At 37.5% G+C, this 25,986-nt stretch overlaps 1 protein-coding gene across 2 annotated transcripts; it reads right to left on the reverse strand.

The window, feature by feature from the left end:
• Nucleotides 1-1,120: 1,120 nt before the first annotated feature.
• On the reverse strand, nucleotides 1,121-5,471 carry LOC145091781 (Protein kinase superfamily protein). 2 transcript variants are annotated; one of them, XM_079029574.1, is made up of 14 exons: nucleotides 5,128-5,471; nucleotides 4,558-4,600; nucleotides 4,210-4,453; nucleotides 4,038-4,079; nucleotides 3,864-3,935; nucleotides 3,630-3,765; nucleotides 3,384-3,541; nucleotides 3,221-3,305; nucleotides 2,961-3,133; nucleotides 2,727-2,888; nucleotides 2,461-2,610; nucleotides 2,120-2,380; nucleotides 1,754-2,026; nucleotides 1,121-1,669 (listed from the first exon to the last, which is right to left on the reverse strand). In XM_079029574.1, the coding sequence occupies exons 1-14, from the start codon at nucleotides 5,186-5,188 to the stop codon at nucleotides 1,448-1,450; spliced, it is 2,082 nt and encodes a 693-aa protein (XP_078885700.1). In that variant the 5' UTR covers nucleotides 5,189-5,471; the 3' UTR covers nucleotides 1,121-1,447. The 2 variants fall into 2 exon arrangements, with proteins under 2 accessions (XP_078885700.1, XP_078885701.1); XM_079029575.1 differs by having other exon boundaries at nucleotides 4,210-4,463.
• Between the last annotated feature and the right edge of the window lie 20,515 nt (nucleotides 5,472-25,986).

Here is a 25,986-nt window from a genome sequence, read left to right on the forward strand (position 1 = left end):
TATAATAGTCATTTTAATTTTTGGAGGGACCAAAACCACATACAAACTAAGCTAAAAGGACCATGAAGCCAAAAAAATCGAAGTTTGGACTAAACCTCAGAAATAATACATACCATAGGACCATTTTTGCAGTTTTGTCTTGTTATTATTATCAGAAATTAAACACCCTACTATTATTATTATTATTATTTAACAAATTCATGTTTCTTGAAACCCATTTCATCCTTTTGATTCGTGTGTATCACCTTTAATAAAATATAAATAAATAAATAACCGTTTCACCTTTTTGATTTGTGTGTATAAATTTGATCAAATTCAAGTTTCTTAAAATCCTATTTCACCCTTTTGATTTATGTGTTTGTGTGCATAAATTATCTTGACAACAAAATTGATGTTTATTATTTACTTATTTCTGATTTTTATTTTGTGTGTATCAATTACGGTTTATATGAAATAAATAAAATTGTGAGGCCGGACTAGTGTCCAGCCCAATAGAGATGGACTTAGACTATCCTCATTCACAACCCAATCATATATTAAAAAATTAATTTCTTTCTCTTCTACGTCTACAACTCAATTAAATCCAATCTTTTACTCCCATTACGAATCCAATCCAATTCTATATTAAAAATTATATATATATATATATATATATATATATATATATATATATATATATATATATATATATATATATATATATATATATATATCGTAGAGAAAAATTAATCACATATTTTGATATACTTTATTTATTTTTTACTCAAAATAAAAAACAATTACTAACAAAATTAGTTTTAATTACAAAAGTAATTTAACTCCGCCACTAAATAATATTATTAAAAAGAGGTGAGCTTTGGTGATCTTGGTTTGTGTATGCCGCTTAGGTTACCAAATATCTTTTAGTTTTGATTTTCTTTTAATTTATAGATGGTGAGCGACTCACCAAAATCACCCCAATGGTGGTAGTCTTATTAGGACCAAGTATGAATGTACGATGTTATAAACGTCTGTTCTAAACATGAGGTGCAACATTCTAATGCAAAAGAAACAAGTGTAAAATTACTCATATACCCTTACCATCTGGATGTTATCCATTTGGGGCCTCACTTAACCTTCGTTTCACAAATTTAAAATTTTACTCTTATTATCTCAGTAACTGTTTCTAAACATAAGATCGTTTCTGAAGTTGATTTACATAAAGAGAAAAAGACTAAATTGCCCTCGGCATCTATAAAGATTCTATCACCTTCTATTCTTGCTCATCCTGACCAAGAGTTACAAGCATGTAAAGCCATATAAAATAATCATATACTTACCAAGTGCAAAACAACAAAACAAAGGTGTCAGTTCCTATAGGATGATGTACCATGGAGTTATATCAAGATGTACAACCTCTTAATGCATGGTATCCAAGGAAAGGGCAAAATCACCAAATTACCCTTGATTACAATTTGTGGAGAAATCTTGATGCACAAATCCACAATGTGACTGGAATCCTACGGTTTGAACGCAAAAACAAGGCTGAAATAATGTCATAAGAAAATCTATGAACCTCAGGATTCAATGCCATGCGTATCAGCATAGCTGTCCATACATCCGGTGCCATTTTCACAGCTTGCCAAAAATAAGAAATTCCACTAACTACCCTTTCAATAGTTGCATGCCCCTGTAAACAAAAATACAAACAAACAACAATCACACAACAATAAAATAAAATAAAAAAATAAAATAATAATTCGATAAAACCAACCTCTGATTCAATCGTATGCCTTGTATCAAGATTCTCATCAAACATACAAGAATCAACTTGATCATCAAGAAAAATATCTGCAACTTTTAGTATATCACGAACGATAAAAAGTCGCACTCTGAAACCCTTTTCGGATAAAATAAACTTAAAAAGATCTTCTGTAGCAGAAACAACAGCATTCATGTCAAAAGACTTCCACTCGAGTGGACTTGAGGATTTATTAGCATCCTTATCTTCTCCATCTGTCTTTTCAGATATAGACATTGCCGCCACCTGTATGTACCCCACCACACCAAAACATCTGTCAGTACAGATAACATAACATGAAATGACATGACAGAACAGATTGTACTGTGTTTACCATACCAGGCGTTCTAGGCGATTCCATCGTATGGAACCATCGTTACAGATAAGGAGTTCTCTTAAGATTTTTCTCATGTCGGGACTGGGGTCCGCAAGAAGTCGTCCAATCACAAAAGGGTATGCGCTTTCAACAACTTTAAATTCAGGGTCTAGTGTCTTTGCTGTCCCTTCAAGTGATCCCAATGCTCTTATCACCAATGCATAGTCAGGTGGAAGAGAGAAGTTGAATTCATACATAACATCATAAAGTTGGTTCATTATCGCCTGCCATTTTTTTCAAAAAAAAAACTCAAATCTCCACTCAACCAGTTATACACCAAAACCCTAAACCCTAAAAAGGGAACCTGAAAATCTTGGGATTGTCGGGTGCCATCACCAAAAGATAATTTAAGTGCATCTGCAACTGAAAGCATATCAGTTCCTTCTGGAATGAATCCAAGTGAGAGAAAATCATTGGCTAAACCCAAAGAGTCACGGTTGACAAAGTGTACAAGCTGATCAACATTATCACAAGACAAAAAAAATGTTGATTAAAAAGTCAAGACATAATCACATGCTTGCTTTTTTAAGGTATGAGATTAAAAAAAATGCAGAGATATTTTATATTTACCACTTGGATAAGTCCAACACGATAGTGACGTGGAATGTCACCCATCATCCCAAAGTCAAAGTAAGCAAGAGCACCATCTTTAGTGGCAACAAGATTACCCGGATGAGGATCCGCATGAAAAAAACCCACTTCAAGTAATTGCATCAACGAACAATACAATCCCTAAAACCCAAACTCAACTTATTATTTAAAACTTTAATTCAAGAAAAAACAACTACTATCAATCTGTCATACCTTATCTATCAGTTCTTTTCGGTTTAAATCAAATGTCTTTAATGCAGCTTCATTATTAAGCTTAATACCATCAATCCATTCCATTGTAAGCACAGCTTTTCGGGTAAAGTTCCAGTATATTTTTGGAACTTTAACCCATCTTTCTTCCTTCATAGAAGTTTCCACCTCTTTGGCTGCAATAATCATAAAAAAAATATACATATATTCTTTTTCAGTTTGGTTTACAAGTTTTTAACTATGAAGATCAGTAAATAACTTACTGGAGCGAAAACCATAAAGAGAATCGAATCTTTCAGCATTTTGTCCTTCAAGTATGTAATCGATTTCTTCAAACATGTGCCTCACCTATTCAATCAGAATCTTGGGTAATTCATTTTGGAACAATCCTGTTATTTTTAATTAATTTTTTTTTAGAAGACTCACTGTTTCATTAACTGCTACTATTATATCCTTCCTTGCTTTGGCAAATCGCTTTAATTGGCCCCCAATCATGTTAAATAACAAGGCATCAAGGGTCAAAGAAAGTGACATACCAGGTCTTTGTACCTTTACAGCTACTAGCTCCCCTGTATGCAAATGAGCTGCAAAACTTGAAGTAAACATCAAAGCCTATTACATTTTTGACATACTGACTTTTCAAAATTGAAAACAATTTTAATATCTAATAACCTTTATACACTTGTCCTAAAGATGCTGCAGCCATAGGTTCTGGGCTGATGTCTGAAAAAATTTCTGAAATAGGAACACCCAACTGGGATTCAATAGAACGAATCGCAACCTTGGTTGAAAATGGAGGTATTTGATCCTGGTTGACAATAAGTTGTAACAAATGTTAATCATAAGTTGTAAAGAATCAAACTTTAATTCTTGGAAGTTCTAACTATAGTTGTAAAAAATTGGTACCTGTAGTTTAGCAAGTTCATTACAATATACAGAAGGCAGAATATCTGGTCTTGTGCTTAAGGCTTGTCCTAACTGTTGGTCAAAACAAAATAAAGTCAATGAGACTGTATTCTATTTCTATAGTCTATACAAATTGTGGAGATGATTAATAAATAATACAAAAAGAGGACTTGCCTTGATATAAAAGGGACCCAAGCGGATGAGGGTGTCACAAAACTGCATCAATTAGAATAAAGTCATTGTTGTTTTAAATTTGAAGCCACTAACGAAATGACTTTTTCTTTGTTACAATTAGCAAACCATGCAGAAATGAATTAAGGAAAGAAAAAGGATATGTTGATGTAACCTTTGCTGAACGTTTTTTAATGTCATGAACAAAAAAATGAGCCAAAGTAAGCTTGAAGACCTCGTATGAAATATATGCTGCTCTATACAATGCTAAAAAAGGGCCAAAACTGTAGTACATGGAGAGACGTTTGGACCTAGAAGTAAGTGCATTTCCAAATTCACTTTCCAGTGATTCTTTCCTCAATTTGGCATACTCTGCTGATGGCTTCTCGCCATGAACACTAGAGAATCTTGTGGAAAAACTGCATGAAACTAATTATAAATCAACATGAACTTAATACACTCCATACACTCTTTAATTCTGAAAGCAAAAAACACACGTATAAGCAACAAAGAGACAGCTTGCCTTCTGCAGGGAACAGCCCCAAATGAACGACCATTGTGGAAAGCTGTAAAGGGGGAAAGGAGAATCAATACGGTTTATCCAGAAGTTTGATATGTTTATCAATTTTGGTAGGAAACAAAACCATTTATCCATAATCAGACTAGACGGCATGAGATTGGATCGAATCAAATACAAAACAGATAGCCAAAATATAGATAAAATGTACTTCAATGGATGTGAAGAGGAATTCTGCAAAATTGCTCTTCATACAAGAATATATTGCCAATGTTAACGTTATAAGGCCTAAGTTATGAGCCTTTTTTGTAAGCTGATACCATAAGCAAAGCCAAAAAGAGAGGTAAAATACACTTCATTCGATATATGGCAAATTCAACAAACCGTTCCTCATAATATGAATATAACAACGGTTCCCACAGATCAAGTATTCGAAAAATGCGAATAATGAGTTGAATTAGACCTGTGCATTGGCCTTCTTTGAAATTAGAAAATTTTTCGTAATTTTCATTTTTTCAGAAGAAGCAGTGAATGAAAATTGATGAAATTAAAGGGGAAAAGGAAACCTACGCATACCTCTTCGTTTAATTACTGCAAAAACTTGCCGGTTCAAAGATGCAACCGCATTATCCCTCATCGGTGGAAGATGATTGGGTTAAAGGGGCTAATACTAACGACGGTGAATAGGAAAGTGGGAAGAGAATGTGAGAATAATGATCGAAGGGAAAGAGCTACAGCAAGTTTGGTGAAACGGTGGTCGGAGGCGGTTGGGTTGAGGGGGGTTGAGGCTAGAGGTAGTGACACGTTAGGAACCAGGTGGCCTCCTGTGAGCAGTGAGGAGGAGACATGGAGTATTCTTGCCCATTCTTACCCGTGAACCCACTTCTAAGAAGCCGGATAAGGGGTGTTTTGTTTCGGGTTAAGGCGATGGCAAAATAAGAGACTATATTTTATTTATTTATAAATGTTTTATCTTTAATGTATTTTTCTTTTGGATAAAAAGTGAACGCATATCGACAAAAAAAACAAACTAATAACAAACTGAGTTGTTAGTTCTTTCTAGATGGCAAAACTAATTCTTTTGAAAACTGGGGAACTATGAGATATAAAATTAGTATGCATGACCCTGTTGGACTCTGTTGAGGAGTCTCACCGCCTTTGGTACGAGAAAATCAAAGATATCAAAATGTGAAAGGTATAAACATATCTTGATTTTCAATGCATGCATTATCGTGCTTTTCCACTTTGCACGCGACAACTTTCAAAACAATATGTCTCGTTGTGAAATCTTCGTTCCTCAAACCAACGAGAGGAGAGACCTCAGTAAGATCCACACAAGCGTGTTTCCCTCCTATACATCCAAAGACCAAAATGTCAGCCGGTCTGAGTGTGGATCTTCCATCCAGGGGGTTCGTCAAAAAGTTCACAAACTTTTATTTCTTCATGGAAATATCAACATGTCGACAGACATCAAAGAAAACATCTATAACCACATCATGTCGGTATTTAAAGCCAGGAGCTCTCTACAATGAACTGCATGTTCCTAAAAGGTGTCCAAACATGGCTTACGGTAAATTGGGCATATCTCGTCAATCGAGAATAAAGGGATCATGAGGCGGTATCGAAGGATAGTACGGTATTTCACAAGAGACATATGTTGGTTGATGCCATCAATATGAATAGTTAGCATAAAATCTTGAGCATGAGGTGCTCGGAGACACTCAAAAATTGTTTTACGTCTAACAGTCATGTCCAAGTCGACTTCCATATATTTGATGATTTTACTAAGAGGGCACACACCAATGTTTTTTGGGATTTAGGGGGTACGGTGTCCTTATTGGTGAAACCGCTATAGTCGAATCATAGAATCATATCGCGAAGACGAGTCAAAGCACAAAGGTAATCAAAGTTCATATCATATATGTCACTGTCACGTAAGATGTGGTCTTGTAAAGTCCAATATTGGGCCCTTGAGGCTACAAATGCGTAGGAGGAAACCTCGTATGTTGAGTATAAACCCAAACCACCTAAACGAATAGGTAAAGAAGCCAGACGCTACTAGATGTCTCCGAAGAAGGGGCTTCCACAAACCACCATATCCTCGATAGACCTGCGCAGTCCTTTGTCAAAGAACAAAGTTATCTCCTCTATGTACACAGGTTGGCATGTCCTTAAACCAAAGAAAAGTTTTGCAATGCCCATACATGATTGATGCAAAAGGAGCTCACTTTGCGGGTCGCATAGTTGTGGAAGAAGACTCATCAAATCAACATCATTGACAACTCTCTTCATGGCCAACCCGTTAATAAACCTCGTGTCTCTGCTAACATCCCCCTTCCCTAAGGAGCTTCACCCCCAACGACGGTCTCCTTAAATCTGCTAGGAATAAATCAACACAAAGCTTCCTACCATCACATGAGGGAATAAATCGGCACAGAGCTTCACCCTGCATCTCCCTTGCATGAAGTTCCTTTATGAAAAGATTTAATGCGGCCAAATACACAATCAATCTCTGCTACAATGGGAGGTTTAGAAAATATGGGGCTCAACATGGATAGGGGTGGCCTGAAAGGGTGCTTGTCCTCTAAAAGTTTAATAGTATCACCATTGTATGGCACAACACCATATAAGCATAACATGTTCATTGTTGCGATAAAGTGCCCATATGCAACCTTACGGAGGCACTGCCTGATGTTGGTGTTACTCAATGTTGTCTCCTTCTGAAAGATACCTCCACCTTATCCCATGGACCCCACTTTGGGATTGTCTGACATATTTTTAACTAACATGTTGATGTTGATGGGTTTTAGGTAAAACAAATAAACTAGAAAACAATTTCTAAGTTCACATGCAACCTACTTTGGAACTATGTCTTAACTATTGAACATACAACTTTGAATTGTAAAACAAGAACCTTAGAGTAGAGAGGCTATTTTTGAAATCTATAAACTAGGGTTTAGTAATTACATACCTTTCAATTGTTATAGTAAACAATTGATAATTCCCTTGATCTTCTTGGAAGCTTAGCACCACAAGTGTAATGCCTCTAATGGAGTCACACCCAAACTAGCAAGAAGGAAAGTAGAAGAGAGAGGGGAGAGGGAGTATGCAAAATTTCGGCCCTTAGGGTTTCTTCAAAAGAAAGAGTGACCAAAATATGAACCAGGAGGCTCCTTATATAGCTGAGGGATCTAGGGTTTAGGGGAAACCCTAGTTATCCTTTGCTTAGGGCCTAAGCAAACCCAAGGGCCTTATCCAAGCCCCTATGGACGAAATTATTAGGGTTTCCCCTAAAGATTTTGTCCACCCTTATCCAAGGGGGTTCTAGAGCCTTCCACTCAACTATTAGATAATTGCAAACTAGTCCCTGCACCTTATAATTAATTCTTTTAACCCCAAAATTAATTCTAATTAATTTCTGGCTAATAATTAATTAAACAAAATGATTTCTTATTAATATATTAATCTATTAACATATTAATAAATTCATTTATATTAATTTATTAATCTTATAATAAATTAATATCTCTCCTTTCATAATTTCCTTGTTCGGTTGCTAGGTTTGAGGGCAACCCAAAAGGACTGTGCTGCTATCAATTCAAGTACATACCAATTATAGTTATGGGCTTAGACACCTAATCCAACAATCTCCCACTTGGATAAGTCTGTAACTATATTTGCTAGTATACCTTCTAAATTTGACCAGCAAATTGTAGCTTCCAAAAAAAATTGTTGCCGAACTCTGACCCAGTCAGTTACGTGTCCTAAGATAAGTGATCATATAATCCTTCGTTCTGCTAAATATCCCTAGACAAAAGACATGGAATGCAATCAACCTCTTTGTCCAGAATCTATGTTTCTCGATTCCTGATTTGTGATGATGTAGGACTTCTAATTGAACACATCAATTTAGTCCTGGCTGGGCCCAGCACATAAGTCAACACCAAATCATCGAGGGGCCCACAGATATTGCTTTTCCTGTTAGGGCAAAAGGAACGAATAAACATTGACTCATATGCTTGTATCTTTTACTCATCAAACCATACATGATAATACGTTTTATAACACCAAGTTACTGATGCGTTTTCTTATCACCAATGCATAGCCGACTTGCAACTCACAACTCATATATCTCTGTTTCAAGATTATAAGATATTATCGTCTAAGTATTACTCGTGATGAATTCCATGAAGTAATACTCTGAGCGAGGGTTTATCCAATACTCAAATCTCAATTTCTGAGTACTCATGAATGTTGCAGCAAATACATTGCCATGTCTATCCTTAGACAATCTACAATCCAGTTCATGGCAGTCTTGATTCACTACTTACTTCCAAAAGTACGAGCGACTGTGGAGTTTGAATAATCTTATTATTCGGGAAGTAAAAAATGCAAAAAATGAAACACAATAATAAACAACTGACAAAAGGTAGAACCCAAACTTATAAATAATACTTTATTATTTAATCACCAAAAGTCAATTACATTTACTTTGTTACAAGTTTCAGAAAACTAATCTAACTACTAAAACTAATATCATCTTTCAGTCCTATGCTCCGAGCATGCTGAATATGCTTAGCCCTACTCAGACCCTTTGTGAGGAGATCTGTTGGGTTATCTTTAGATGACACCCTCTTCACTATAAGATGGCCTTCTTCTACTCTATGTCTGATGAAATGGTACTTTCTGTCGATATGTCTGGTTTTACCATGATCTCTCGGTTCCTTTGTCAAGGCAACCGCTCCTTCATTATCGCAGAACAGTTCCATAGGCTCCTGGATGGTTGGAACAACTCCGAGATCTCCGATGAAGTTCCTCAACCAAGTTGCTTCTTTCGACGCTTCACTTGCTGCTATGTACTCTGATTCACAAGTAGAATCAGCCACCGTATCTTGCTTGGAACTCTTCCAAGTAACTGCTCCTCCATTCAGTAAAAATACCCAGCCCGACTGAGAACGAAAGTTATCTCTATTCGTCTGAAAGCTGGCATCACTGTAACCATCTACTCTCAAAGTATCATTGCCACCAAGCACAAGGACCCAGTCCTTTGTCCTTCGCAAATACTTGAGTATATTCTTTATGGCTATCCAATGTGCTCTACCTGGGTTTCCCTGATAGCGACTGACCATGCTCAAAGCAAAGGCCACATCAGGGCGAGTACATGTCATAGCGTACATGATCGATCCGACAGCGGAAGCATAAGGTACACGACTCATGTCATCTATTTCCTCAGCTGTACTCGGGCATTGAGTCTTACTCAATTTAGTATTGCTCTGGATAGGTAGCTCTCCCTTCTTGGAATTTTCCATACTAAACCTCTTTAGTACCTTATCCAAGTATGTGCTTTGACTAAGTCCAATTAGTCTCTTCTTTCTATCTCTCAATATTCTAATCCCAAGAATATAGGCGGCTTCTCCTAGGTCTTTCATGGCAAAACACTTTCCAAGCCAAGATTTAACTTCATTCAAGGTTGGAACGTCGTTACCAATGAGTAATATGTCATCGACATATAACACCAGAAAAGTTACTATACTCCCACTAGCCTTGATATACACACAAAACTCATCTTCACTTCTAGAGAAACCAAACTCTTTGACTTTCTCATGGAAACAAAGATTCCAACTGCGAGATGCTTGTTTCAATCCATAGATGGATTTCTCAAGCTTACACACTCTATTGGGAAAATTTGCATCAACAAAACCCTCTGGATGACTCATGTAAACATCTTCAGCCAACTTCCCGTTAAGGAAGGCAGTCTTGACATCCATCTGCCAGATTTCATAGTCATGAAAGGCAGCTATGGCAAGCAATATCCTAATAGATTTAATCTTAGCTACTGGCGAAAAGGTCTCATCATAGTCAACCCCTGGGGTTTGAGTGAAACCTTTTGCAACCAGTCGAGCCTTGAATGTATGCACATTCCCGTCCATGTCTGTCTTCTTCTTAAAGATCCATTTGCACCCAACTGTCTTACGACCTGGTGCACTATCAACCAAATTCCAAACTTGGTTGTCATACATGGACTTAATCTCGCTGTCCATTGCCTCTTTCCACTTGGAAGCCTCTGGGCCTGCCATTGCTTCCTTATAAGTGACTGGTTCATCTAAGTTTACCAATGTTCTGTCACTTATGAATGTGTCACCATCTGAAGTAATATGAAAACCATACAACTCGGGTGGCACACGCACCCTAGTGGATCTTCGAAGAGGTAATGATTTATCAACTGGTTCAACAGGAATTGTTTCCTCTGGTTGAGTGCTAGTGTCATCTAAGGTTCCTTCATTGGTTGACTCTTGAATCTCTTCAAGGTCAATGGTACTCCCACTGTCCTCTTTGAATATGAGTTCTCTTTCTAGAAAGACTCCTCTTCGAGCTACAAAGACCACGTTTTTATTAGGCCTGTAGAACAAATATCCAAAAGACCGCTTTGGGTAACCAATGAAAACACATTTCTCACTTCTAGCTACTAGCTTGTCGTGAGTCTCTCGTCTTACGAAAGCTTCACAACCCCAGACTTTAATATGTGCTAACGAGGGAACTTTCCTTGTCCATATTTCGTGAGGTGTTTTGGCAACCTTCTTTACAGGGACAAGATTGAGGATGTGGGCGGCTGTCTCTAAGGCATACCCCCAGAAGTGAATAGGAAGCGAGGCACGACTCATCATAGAACAAACCATGTCTAACAAGGTTCGATTACACCTCTCAGCTACACCATTTAACTGTGGTGTCCTAGGAGGAATCAATTGTGAGACTATCCTACATTCTTTCAGATAGTCGTTGAACTCAATGCTAAGATACTCCCCGCCTCTATCGGATCTAAGTATCTTGATCTTTCTGCCCAATTGATTTTCGACTTCATGCTTAACCTCTTTGGACTTTTCAAGGGTTTCTGACTTATGTTTGATCAAGTAGATGTAACCATATCTGCTATAATCGTCAGTGAAAGTCACATAGAATCGATTAGCATCCCTTGTGGTTGATCTGAAGGGCCCACACACATCTGTGTGTATGAGATCCAACAGACCTTCACCTTTTTCACAAGACCCTGTGAATGGTGATTTTGTCATCTTTCCCAAAAGACAAGATTCACACATATCATCTGATTTTAGGTCAAATGATTCCAATACTCCATCCTTTTGGAGTTGGGCTATGCGTTTCTTGTTAATGTGTCCAAGACGACAATGCCACAAGCATGCCTTGTCTACACTATTAGACAAGTCAATATTAACTACACTATTTCCTAAGCTATCAACACAAGTCACTGTTTCATACACACCATCACAAGGTAAAGCTTCAAACACAAAAACACCATTCTTATAAATAGAAATTGAACCATTCAAATCATTAAAAAAATATTAAAAACCTTGTCTGAACAATGCATGAAATGAAATAATGTTTCTTGTCATCTCAGACGAATAGCAACAATTTATTAAGTCTAATCTAACATCATTACTAAGCAATAGTTGATAAACTCCGATCTTGGTCACTCGTGAAGACTTTTTGTTCCCCATGATCAAGTTTATCCTCCCATGCTCTATCTCCTCACTTTCCTTTAGCCCCTGCAAATCAGAACAGATATGAAAACCACATCCTATATCAAGGACCCATGAACGAGAAGATAATGAGTTATTAGCAGAAATAGTGTAAATACCTGCCGAGGATGGCTTCACTTTGCCATCCTTGATATCTTGCAGATATTGTGGGCAAGATCTCTTCCAATGCCCATTTTGATTGCAGTAAAAGCAAATGGCCTCTTTTGGATCAGAAACATGGGGAGTGGAACCATTGGGCTTAGCCTTTGGGTCATTACTAGATGACACAGCTTGAGCCTTGCTCTTCCAGTTTTGCTTGGGAGGACCTTTCCTCTTCTTCCCTTTCCCTGTCCAATGGCCAAGACAGGGGCACTTGCAGGTGTAGAAGGTATACTTTTACCCTTCATCCCTGCCTCAACTGTCTGCAACAAGTTGTGCAATTGGGCCAGTGTCTGCTCAGTGTTGTTCAAATGGTAAGTTAAAATAAACTGACCATAACAATCAGGCAATGAGTTCAAGACCATGTCTATGGCCAATTCCTCATCGAAGTGAATGTTGAGCTTGACCAAACTCTCTATGTAGCGTTGCATTCTTTGCACATGAGATACAACCGATTCCCCTTCTTTCATCTTGCAAGCCATGAGTGACTTGACTACCTCAAACTTTTCTTGACGAGCTCGCTTATGGTACTTTTCCATAAGGTCCTTGTTCATCTCAAAAGGCCAGTAGTCCTCATAGTACCTCTGCAATTCTGGGGACATGGTTGCAACCATGATGCATGCCACTTTGGTAGCATCATCATAGTGTTTCTTGTAGGCAGCATACTTCGGGAGTGGCTTTGGACTCATCAAGTTCTTTGAGCTCCTTTTCAAGGACATACTCTTTGTCCTCGAATCTAAGCTCCATCTTGATGTTACGCATTCAATCGTTATAGTTGGAGCCATCCATAACGACTTTGGAGCAGATGTTTAGTAGAGAGAAGTTGTGGCTGGAGGATGATGAAGCAGAAGTGTTTCCAGGAGTAGACATCTGAAAAGAAAGATAGTTTTAGTTAGATTTGAAGACACCTCAATATAATAACCCAAAGATATCATATCAAGGTTAGGACCCAACTATGACGATTTACAACTTAGAAATGGGATGCCGAGATCCAAGTTCAAATCTCATAAAGGTAAGTGAATGACGATTCACCAATTCCACCATTAGACAAAATAAACGAAGTGAAATTCCTAATTCTTTTGAGATGCATTAAAACTATTTAATAGCATGTTTTAATCTCAAATTATGCTTTACTATTTGTGACTGGGATACCAAGGATCACAAACTAGATGTGAATAACCATGCAAATGTGCTTGGTAACCTTATTGTCTTTATCATTGACTATTGATGTGTCGGTAAACCACACACGCTCCATCAAAATGATAATTATAAGATACCCATTACTACTCTTTATTGGTGCCTTTTAGTGTGTCGGTAAACCACACACACTCCACTAACGACCAATAAAGCATAATGTGCAATTTCATGGATTAGCATACTTTTCACATTTTTCCTAAAGTAACTAGAGTTGGGATTTTTTGTTTAAAATAATGTTCTAGTACTTTCTTTGATAGCATTATACTTTTAATGAGAGGTAGTTGTCCTATCAAATTCGTTCTGCTAACGACCCTCCACTAATCAAGGAAGCGGTGGGTGAGAGTGGACACCCATTCAACTACCATTTTATAGGCAGTTTCCTTATACCCCCCCTTATAGACTAGCTTTGTGAATGAGGCATACTAGCGATTTGACTGACCATATTTTTATACATATATAATATTTAACTTTTAATTATAATATATATATATATAAGGTGTGTTTTAAAACATTTTAAAACTCCAAGGGTTTATATAAATTTCGAAATTTAAACTATTAAATTTTAAATTTAAATAAACCAATTAATTAGATTTAATATTTATCTATTAATTAACTTTTAATTGATTTATTAAATCTTTTAAGGATTATCCAATCAAATTAATCAATTAATTTAATCCTAATCCTTATCCCTCTAGATTTCGAAAATTTAGGGTAAAGGATAATTATCCAATTAATCTAATCAAGTAACAATTATCCAAAGCAAGAAACCCTAAAATATCTAGTAATTTCGAAATTTACAAGGGAGGAGGCTAGGGTTTTTCAAAACCCTAACCCTAATTTCGATTAGGGTTCTTTGGAGGCTAGGGTTTTTGAAAAACCCTTTGATCCGCAACCCAAAAAATCAAAAAAATGGTCTTTAGGGTTTAATAGCTATAAACCCTAATTTGCAATTCAAAAATTATAGCAATTCAATTTAAAACAAACAAAAGCTCTGATACCACTGATGGGTTTTAGGTAAAACAAATAAACTAGAAAACAATTCCTAAGTTCACATGCAACCTACTTTGGATCTATGTCTTAACTATTGAACAAACAACTTTGAATTGCAAAACAAGAACCCTAGAGTAAAGAGGCTATTTTTGAAATATATAAACTAGGGTTTAGTAATTACATACCTTTCAATTGTTATAGTAAACAATTGATAATTCCCTTGATCTTGATCTTGATCTTCTTGGAAGCTTAGCACCACAAGTGTAATGCCTCTAATGGAGTCACACCCAAACTAGCAAGAAGGAAAGTAGAAGAGAGAGGGGAGAGGGAGTATGCAAAATTTAGGCCCTTAGGGTTTCTTCAAAAGAAAGAGTGACCAAAATATGAACCAGGAGGCTCCTTATATAGCTGAGGGATCTAGGGTTTGGGGGAAACCCTAGTTATCCTTTGCTTAGGGCCTAAGCAAACCCAAGGGCCTTATCCAAGCCCCTATGGACGAAATTATTAGGGTTTCCCCTAAAGATTTCGTCCACCCTTATCCAAGGGGGTTCTAGAGCCTTCCACTCAACTATTAGATAATTGCAAACTAGTCCCTGCACCTTATAATTAATTCGTTTAACCCCAAAATTAATTCTAATTAATTTCTGGCTAACAATTAATTAAACAAAATGATTTCTTATTAATATATTAATCTATTAACATATTAATAAATTCATTTATATTAATTTATTAATCTTATAATAAATTAATATCTCTCATTTCATAATTTCCTTGTCCGGTTGCTAGGTTTGAGGGCAACCCAAAAGGACTGTGATGCTATCAATTCAAGTGCATACCAATTATAGTTATGTGCTTAGACACCTAATCCAACAGATGTCATCCTCTTTTCTCCATGTATCCAAGGACTTCAAGATATAAAAGTGCAAGACCAAAAACAGTTCATCAGATGGACATAAATTGGTAAGCTTTCTTGTGATTTTGAATATTGGATGAATATGTAATTGGGGGCACTAATATGGAGAATAAATACAATGTGGAGAGGCAAGTACCTGGAGATCAAAACATAAAACTAAGAACCGATGATGTAGCCATGGTGATAGCGATGTTGGTGTAACATCCCAAAAATTATGAGGTAAAAATCTAATTTTTAATTTAATCAGACACTAATTATCTTTTATTCAAACATCTAAAAGTATTTCATAATAAAACAGTCATCAAAGTAAAATCTCAAAATCATCACAATGTGGAAACATGGGTGGATGCACTGCGATCACGTTGGACCCTTCCCTTTCAAACCGGAAGTACCTGAAACCATAACCATAAAAACCGTAAGCACAAAGCTTAGTGAGTTCCCCAAACTACCACATACCATACATAATAAACATATAATGGGCCCCGCCCGACATCGAGCCCCGCTCGGTATATAGATATGTTAGTCATCGGGCCCTGCCTGGTATACATATAATCATATAACAGATAAACACACAGTACATGCAATAATCATAAAGATAAATAGCACACAGAATGGTCATCGGGCCCCACCCGGTAAGCATACAAGCACGTAACACATGAAAGAGTCACGCAAACATCTAGCATCCTATCATAATAAACCATGGGACAACATTGGTGCCTTCGACCCGCTAAACACAGTGATGAAACTCACCTCAATCCACTGATAACCAAATAACTGCTCGGGTCGCAGAACCGAATAACCTTACACCAACTAACAATAAATACAACCTTAATTAATATGAAACATCCCCAAAATATGAAGGTAAAAATTTCATTTTTAATATATATTCAAATAGTCACTTATCTTTATTCCAACATTTAAAAGTATTCCAGAGTAAAACAATTATCAGAGTAAAATCCCAAAATCACGATTTACAGAAAACACGGATGTGTGCTGCGATCAAGTCGAGCGCTTCCCTTTCGAACCGGAAGTACCTGAAACCATAAACCACAAACTGTAAGCACAAAACTTAGCGAGTTCCCCAAATACCACATACCATACGTAACATATGAGCCATATATATCAAACAGACAATAGGAGGTGTTATGTGCCAACCATAGTCTTGCCATTATGCCACGAGCCGTATCATGGTCTTTCCTTGCCGGGCCGAGGGCTAAAACCTTGGGTCTTACAGACAAGTGACAGGAGCCACCTCCTGGTCTTCCATGCAAACAACACAAAGACAACTAGCATACAATCTATAACTATTTAACTAATTAACTGTCAGAGTTCAGACTCTAGTCTTGCATATAGATTGCCAGGAGCCACCTCCTGGTCTTTTATACAAATGCCAAGGGCCACCCCTGGGTCTTCCTATAATACATAAACCAAATGGGATGGCATTGGTGCCTTCGACCTATATTACATTGAGGAGACTCACCTCGACAGTTGAACCCACGAATAATCTCTGACCGTTGATCTGCTAGAATCCCCGCGTTATCAAACAAATAACACCCAATTAACAATTGGGTTCCAAATCAAATCCAATAATCCAAATATAGGGTAAAAAGACCATTTTACCCCACACCTAGTTTGGCCCAAGACTAAGGCCCAGACTCACAAACATAAAGACCCACTAACCAAGTAATCATCCCAAGCCTACTTATGGCCTAATTTTCCAAATTGGGCCCTTGCTCCAAACTCTCAAATCTGGTTCCCATGGGTGACTTATCACGTAAAGTTGGCAACTTTACTTGCATGCATGACTTAATGGGGCTCTAGAGCTCAAAAGAGCTTAATGAAGGGTCTTAACACATGCGTGAGTCTAAATAAACCATAAAGATCACATTTTTATGCCTTTGGGACACCTAAAACGTCCATATCTACAAGATCAAGCCTTTGAAACAACCTTAGCTCACAAAGACCAACCCAAAGAGGCTAAAATGACCATAATCAAACCCAAAAAAAAGATCTAACCAAATAGATGACAAGATCAAAGCTTTTTACCTTCAATAGATTACAAAGATGGCGAACTTCTGGATCTACAAACTCTATCACAGGTGGTGATTCTTTAACAAGCTCCAAGTTCTTCATAATGCACACAAATACTCCAAAATCCTTCACAATGGATTAAATGCTCCAAGATAAGGCTAGGGGTCGACTTTTAGGGTTTAGGAGGCTTTGAGGTTGATAAAAGATGAGGCTCGTGAAAGAAATGAGGTTTAAATAGGGTCAAGGGTCACAATTTAGGGTTTCATGACTGAAGGGAGTACGCCCCGCATACCCCTTGGTATGCTCAGCGTACTCGAAAACCACCCGCGACTACTCTACTCGGTATGCCCCGCGTACACATCTAGTACGCCCCGCGTACTAAATGGCCCTCCAAAACACTCAAACTTCATCCAACCATAACTCCTTCGTCCCAAGTCCATCTCCAACGAACTTTATATCCACGAAAAGGTGACGAGAAGCTATATGCTTAAAACAACTCACCATTGCCTTAAAACTTCCTGAACAAGAACCCAAAATTCATAAAGGCCTGAACTAACAAATTACGATTATACCCTTGGGCTCCAAAACGCAATCAAACACTCGGATCACTTAAATTATAGCACCCACATCCAAAGAGGGACAAATCCTTTCTTCCCCAAGGCCCTAAGCCTCATGATAACTGATGATCGGGCCACATCCTCGAATAATAAAGCAATTCGTAACCGAGTGTTACATAATAATTAATAATTACCCAATAACCCAAAATCTGATGCCCACTCCACAATCCAACTTTCTAAAGGGTAAAAGACCATTTTACCCTTTTCTTACTTGGCTCAAAACCAAGGCCCAACCCATTTGCTCAAAAGGCCCAAATAAATGACATCCCAAGGCCCAATATGGCCCATCTTCCTAATTGGGCCCAAAACCATCATGGATCTAATTCCAAGAAATCCATTTGTCTATCAATGGCCCAAAGTCAGAAGTCCAATGGCCCAACAAGGCCCAAACCTTAAAAGGCCCTAAAATGACATACTGGGGAGTACACCCCGTATACCAGAAGGGTACGCCCCGCATACACACCCCGAAGCACAAGGTACAAGTTGTTTATGTATAAAACCAGCATTACGTTGAGCGTACTTCCTACGTACACCCAATGTACTCATCGGGGGCCTAAAAATCAAAAATAAGCTCTTAAAAAAAGCATCCAAACACTTATCTTGACCCTAAATGATGTCTCAACACGTAAACTTGGCAACTTTACTTTTTTGCATGACTTAATGAGACCAAAAGCTTGTTTGTATCCATACTAAGAACAGCAACTTATGCATGCATCAACAAGAACCTTCAAGATAACATTGTTTATGACTTAACAACTCAACAAGGACCAAATATGCAGCTCAAAGGTCCTAGAGTAGATCATACTCACAAGATCAACAACCTTGGGACCAAAACATGGAAAAACACCACCCAAAGCTAGATCTTTACTAAAAAGCCATAAAGTTTGAAGCTTTTTACCTCCAGAAGGTAGATCAAGATGATTAGAGCTTGGATCCACATGCTCCAAGAAATCCCACACTTCTCCAAGAAACTCCTTCTTCTTTAATGAGCACCAAAATGCACGAAAACACTCCAAAAGCTCAAGAACTACACCAATGGAGGTTATGGTTTAATGAGATGGAGGCTGAGGATAAGAAGGTTTGGTGTTGAGTTAAGGAGATTAAATAGGGTCGAAGACCCTAAATTAGGGTTTGGGTCTTATTGGAGTATGCCAACGTACACTTGGTACGTCCAATGTGCTCCAAAAGGTTCCAAAGATCAGCCTTCCTAGCACACCCAACGTACTAGGCTAAGCCTCTTAAGCCTTCAAACTTTCAAAAGTCATAAATTCTTCGTTATATGTCCGATTTCGATGATCCTTATATCCACGGAAGGTATCGAGAAGCTCTACACTTCTATCAACTCATAATTGCCTTAAAACTTTCTAAACTAAAATCCAAAATTCATAAAAAGCCCAAACTGACACTTTACCGATATACCCTTTGGCTCCAAAAACACAAACCGAACTCCTGGGTCATCAAATCTTCATTGCCCACACCTAAATAGGTCTAAATCTCTCTTTCCCAAATGCCCTAAGCCTTATGATAACCGATCTTTAGGTTACAACCCTGAATTAGAAACGATTCGGAACAGGGTGTTACAGTTGGATAGAGGATGGGGGAATCAACAGTGAACGACGTTGATGTAGAAGATGATCTAATGGATATGAAGTGAAGAATTACGATGAAGGGGGGGGGTAAGAATGTCGGTGTATAGATCTCCAAGATGAATTCGGGCAGTGAAAGTTGAGGTGTGGCTCCATTTAAAACTAAAAAAATTTAGGATTGGGTGTAACGATTTTAATCTTGGGGGGAATAGAAAGCGGGCAACCTGAAATTTTCAATAGCTTTTATTCTTGGAGGGAATAAGAAGCTGAAACCTAAGATTTTCAATATGATACATTGTCACATAAATTATATGCCACTAAAACCTTATATATAGTGACATAAAACCAACGTGTTGGTAAATGTTTGTGCCACTAAATGTAATTTTATTTGTAGTGGTGGTTGCACGAAACGGGGTGTCGATTTCAGTTGTCTCCGACCGTGACATCCACTTTACTTCCAAGTTTTAGAGGAAGTTTCATAAGGATTTGGGTACTCGGTTATTTTTCGATACCGCCTATGTAACGTCCCCAAAATATTGACATAAAATTTCGTTTTATTTATAGAAGAAGGATCATCAATGTGACATCCCCATTTTCACGGACCGAAAAGACAGATTTTGTTTATGCTTTTTTTGAAAATCAGAGTAACATTTTAAATAAAAGTGTTTTGGAATTTGTCCCAAAACAAAATATGATAAAGAATTATCTAAAGCATTTCCAAAGAAATGTATTTCATTAAAAGACTCGGGATGTCATGTTCGATACAGATCAAAAGCATAAACAGTACAACATAAGCCTTACTACATTATTTCATATTTACAGGCCTATAATCCCTTATCTCTCATCCAAACATCTATGCTCATGCGCCACTACCTGTAATATAAGAAACTGAGTGGGTCAGGATAGGGAGCATGGTGAGCATATAGGGTTTTCAACCCACAATAACTAAGTTTATTATTTTCAACAATCTTTAACCCGATTACCCGTTCCCGTTATCCTCACCTTACGTCCCTAAAGCATCTATCATAAGGGACCTATCCTAAGGAATTTCATCGGGATGGACACTACTGCTAAGGGGATTCCTTATCCATAAGTGTCCGTAAGGCAACCATGGGGGGATGGGGTACTGTGACATCCCCAAAATCACGGCCAGAAAAGACCGGTTTGTTTATGCTTTGTTTAAAAATCAGAGTAACATTTTAAATAAAAGTGTTGCGGAATTTGTCCCAAAACAATAATATGATAAAGATTTATCAAAAGCATTTCCATAGAAATGTATTTCATTAAAAGACTCGGGATGTCATGTTCGTACAGATCAAAAGCATAAATAGTACAATACAAGCCTTACTACATTATTTCATATCTACAGGCCTATATCCGTAATCCCTCGTCCAAACATCATATATATGCTCAAGCGCCACTACCTGTAATACATAAAACTGAGTGGGTCAGGCTTGGGAGCCTGGTGAGCACATAGGGTTTTCAACCCACAATAAATAGTTTATTAATTTCATCAATCAACAATAACCCGATTACCCGTTCCCGTTATCCTCACTTTACGTCCCTAAACACCTATCATAAGGGACCTAGCCTAAGGATCATCATCGGGACGGACACTACTACTAAGGGGATTCCTCAGCAATAAATGTCCTAATAGGCAACCATGTGGGGGATGGATTACATCTGGTGAGCACACAGTTCAAATAAACACCTACAGGTTGCGAGCCTGCTAGTGTTCCACTGGACTGTCTAGAATAGTCCGTGGTCGTCATCTATACTCCGCTAGATGACTGGATCATCAATAACATCTATAACGAGGCCTCTCATTATTTTATTTTGTCACACAACAACTATTACATCTACCCATGTTTTACCCAACACATTTTGTAGATATAAAATACATATACAGTTTAAATCTTTGAAAACATGTATAAAACGTTCATCCAGCATAGATAGCAAGTATTCAGATAATATGCACAAATAGCACGTAATTTATATTAAATACTTCATATCTATGTGTAAGTTGAAAGTAAATATGCACTCACCTGAAAAGGTGGTGATTCCGAACTCAGACAGCGCTTCGCTTCTTAAAAAGAATTTTCTTCGACGAAACCTAGTATTATTATCACTAGAGTTTAGTTTATTATTCGTCGAGACTAATTAATAGTCTAGCTATTATTATTATTATTATATAAGCGTCAAAAAAATACTTATATAACCCATAATAATAGCCCAAGTATTTATTATAAGTTCCTAATAACGTTACTATAATTAAATAAAAGCTATATTAAAATAGCGTAGGCGTAGCTCACTTACAGCGGGTTTTATAGAAAATCGGGCTTTGCTTGGAGCAGCGTTCCCGAGCCGAAAAGCTCTTCTTCTCGGAGCCTTCGAGCACTCCGGGGCTTCCGCCTCGTGCTAGGGAGGTTCCCTAGGCTTTTCGGGGGATTTCGGGGCTAGAGAGAGGTTCTAGAGAGAGAGAGAGAGTAAAGAGAAGAAAGAATGAGAAAGGTGTGAAGAAAATGAGGGTGGGAGAGGTGGTATTTATAGGGTGAAATGTGGCTGAACTTGGTGCCACATGTCACCATCTGGTGGCAAGCCTTGGGGAGAAAGCAATGGCCAAGATTGTGCCACATCACCCATTTTCGCACAGCACACTTCCGACTTCTAAAATCCGTAACTTTCACATACGACCTCCGTTTTTGACGTTCTTTATATCCACGCGTAGGTAATAATAAGATCTACAACTTTCATTTTGACACCGTCAAGCAATTCTCGATCGATCTTAAATTTAACAGTACAAGGAGATTATACTGTTAAACGTCTGCGTAAAATTAATAACTTCTACATACGGACTCTGTTTTTGTCTGTCTTTTTACCGTTGATTTCCTATTAATGAGATCTTCAACTCTCATTTACGTTGCGTAAGCCAAAAACCGCTCGAACTAAAATTCGAGTTTCAGGCCGTGTACTGCTAAGCCGAATCTTAGAAAAATCATAACTTCTTCATACGAAGTCAGATTTGGGCGTTCTTTTTATCGATGTTCTTAGTTTAACATATTCTACGACTTTTGTTTAGATTGATAAGGCTAAAAAGTCTTCTATCGTAAATTCACTATTTACGTCTCCCGGTGTCGTGCCGGTTTTGCCGTAAAACTTCGGCGGGCCATAACTTCTTCGTTATAGCTCGGATTTCGGCATTCTTTATATGTACGGAAACCTTGAGACGTATTCTACAACTTTATGTAGAGATATCAGGATTATCTCACACTTTAATTTTGACGCTCATTTTTATTCTTTATTAATTATACATTTATAATTAAATAATAAACACATAAACACACATAATTCACATAATACTCAAATATTTTATATTTATTACTTCAAAAAGAGTTACAATAGTTGACCTAGACTATTACATTGACAAAAATGCTTAGCCCTGAAAACCCGGGCGTTACAAGTACACCGGTGAACACTTCGTTCACAAACACCTACAGGTTGCGAGCCTGCTAGCGTTCCACTGGACTTCCTAGAAAAGTTCGTGGTTGTCATCCATACTCTAGTAGATGACTGGAACAACGTCAACATTGAGGCCTCTCATCATTTTATTTCACCACACACCAACTATTTTATCTACCCATGTTCTACCCAACATATTTGTAGAAATAAAATACATACATGGTCTAGATCTGTAAAATAAAGCTTACATCTTTTATCCAACATAACTTTTAAAGCATAAAATACATATATAGTCCAGATCTAAAAAACAATGTTTACATCCCTCGTCCAACATAACTTTCAAAGCATAAAATATTTTTACGGTCTAGATCTGAAGAAAAAGTTCAGATCTGAAGGAAAGAAGTTCAGATCTTTCATCCAACATAGATCTCAAAGTATACAGTTTAGATTTAAAGAAAAAGTTTAGATCTGAGATGAAAAAGTGTAGATCTGAAGGAAAAAGTTTCAGATTTGAAAAAAAGAAGTATAGATCTTTCATCCAGCAAACATCTCATTTAAACATATAACATATATATACACATAGCACATAATTTATATAAAATACTTCATAACTATGTGTAAGATGAAAGTGACTATACACTCACATGATACGGCATGATTCGGACAGCACCTCGCTTCTAAAAATAATCTTCTTTGACGAAACCGGGAAGTTTGCTTGAAAACCGGGCTCCGCGTGGGAAGAGTTTCAAACCGAAAAACTCTTTTTCTCAGAGCCTTCTGGCTCTCCGAGGCCTTTTTCTATTGATAGGAGGTTTACCTAGGCTTAGTAGGGAGTTAGGGAGGTAGTGAGAGAAAGTAGAGAGAGAAAGGAGTGGTAAATTGGTGAAGAAATATGGTAGCCCTCGGCCTCCTTTTATAGCCTGCAAGGCCTCGATACATTGGGCGTACCTTGGACCTACGTTGGGCGTAATGCCTGATCTATACACATGTGGCGAGACTTCGGTGGGGTGACGTGGCTTGTTGTGGACCGAGGAAAAAGTCAATACGCGGGGCGTAGTGCGAACGTTGGGCGTACCCCTTCGCACAGCCTTCGTGATTTCCCACTTCGACTTCAAAAATTCATATTTGTCACGTACGAGCTCCGTTTTCGACGTTCTTTATATCCGCACGTAGGCATGACCGTACTCTACAACTTTCATTTAGATATCTAAGGCTAAAATTCGCTCTATCGTAAATTCACTTTTTACGTCTCCCGGTGTCGTGTTGGTTCCCTCGCGAAACTTCAACGGGTCATAACTTCTTCGTTATAACTCGGATTTCGGCGTTCTATATATCCCCGAAATCCTTGTTTCGACCACTACAACATTATGTAAAGACATATAGCCGATCTCGTACTTTAATTTGATGCTTATTTTTATTCTTTATTAATTATACCTTTATAATTAAGTATAAAACACATAAATTCACATAATACTCAAATATTTCATCTTTATTACTTCAAAAAGAGTTACAATAGTTGAGCTAGACTATTGTATCATCTACTAATGCTTAGCCCCGAAACGCGGGCGTTACAATCAATTAGTTGCTTAAATAAATCAGATACATTATAATCGGAGTATAAACCCCAAAACAAGTCAAATGCAGAACAATAAGTGTGCGTGCCATGCGGTCAACCCGAGCTCTTCCTTTTGAAAACCGAAGTACCTGAAAGATAAACTGAAAATCGTAAGCACAAATCTTAGTGAGTTCCCCAAGTTACCACATACCATACATAACAAAACATATAATGGGCCCCGCCCGGTCATTGGAATGAGCTCGGTAGTAAATCGGGCCTCGCCCAACATGTATGAAAAATCTATGACCTATCTTCACAAGCCTGCTTCATTCAAGTCTTTAGCTTTTTAAGCCTAAATCTCCTTTAATTGGATCCGCAAAGCCTAATAATGCCTTGAAAGCCCACAAAGCCCATTTCCAAGATAATACACAACCGCAACAAGCTCCAAAACCCTACAAAATACCTCATGCAAAATAGAAAGTCCCCGGTACGATCCATAATAAAGAAAATAAATAAAATACAGTGCAATACTAATAAAAAGACCTAAAAATCTAAAATAAACTAATAAAAATAAGTAAATAAAATAAATTATCAAATCATCCCAAGCTTAAACCTAACTTGTCCTCAAGTTAGAACAAGACTAAAATGAGCTTGGGATGAGCTAAGCTAAAAAGGGAAAAAGAAAGATATCATAGAACTTGGTCAACATCAGTCAACATGGTCAAAATTAGTCTTTCATGGACCCTACACATCTTCAAAATGTTCCCCGCTTTAGAGCCATAAACCATATTCTCAAACCACTTGACGGGCGAATAGATTTCGGTCGGATGTAGTCACGGTGTGCAAGACAAAGGAAACAGAGGATACGCCTAGTGGGGGCACTTTGAATCACCAATGCAGACCATAATGCATGAAGGAAAGGCGTCTCTTCACACACTATGATTCCTACACTTGTCAGGATAAAGTGTATAGTAACGAAATAGGGTTTTGCAGCACGACCTCCGGGCAAACATCCGGTTTCAGAGGCTTCTCCCTTGTATTGTCCTTTACAATCTATCATCTCATCGTCATAACCTTTTCTCACCAAAATTAAAAATAAAATAAAATAAGAAAAAATTCTACTTACCCTAACAACTTAAATCTTCAATCTTGAACTTCTGTTATTTTGGTCTTCAGTCTTCTTGCTGCTCGATCTTCTGTCTTCTTATTTCTCTCCCTTTTTTCTCTTTTTCTAAGAGAAGTATTGAACTTTGAGTCTTGTTCTTCTTGTTGTGTTGCTCTTTTTTTCTTCATTGTTTTTGTTGCTTTTCTTTAATCTTCTTCATTGTCTTTTATTATCTTCGTTTTTTCAATTTCTTCATTTTTTGTGTTTTCTTCTTGGAAGGTCTAAGGAATT

Source organism: Lactuca serriola, chromosome 3 (assembly GCF_051521515.1).
Source record: "Lactuca serriola cultivar US96UC23 chromosome 3, Lser_US96UC23_V15, whole genome shotgun sequence".
Lineage (NCBI taxonomy): Eukaryota > Viridiplantae > Streptophyta > Magnoliopsida > Asterales > Asteraceae > Lactuca > Lactuca serriola.

Excerpts from the sequence above, each read along its gene's own strand:
- LOC145091781 (XM_079029574.1), bottom strand. The coding sequence starts at position 5,188 with ATGAGGGATAATGCGGTTGCATCTTTGAACCGGCAAGTTTTTGCAGTA. Across the intron at positions 2,611-2,726 it reads GTGTTGGACTTATCCAAGTG|CTTGTACACTTTGTCAACCG; the intron begins GTAAATATAAAA and ends AATGTTGATCAG. Across the intron at positions 2,027-2,119 it reads GGAATCGCCTAGAACGCCTG|GTGGCGGCAATGTCTATATC; the intron begins GTATGGTAAACA and ends GGGTACATACAG.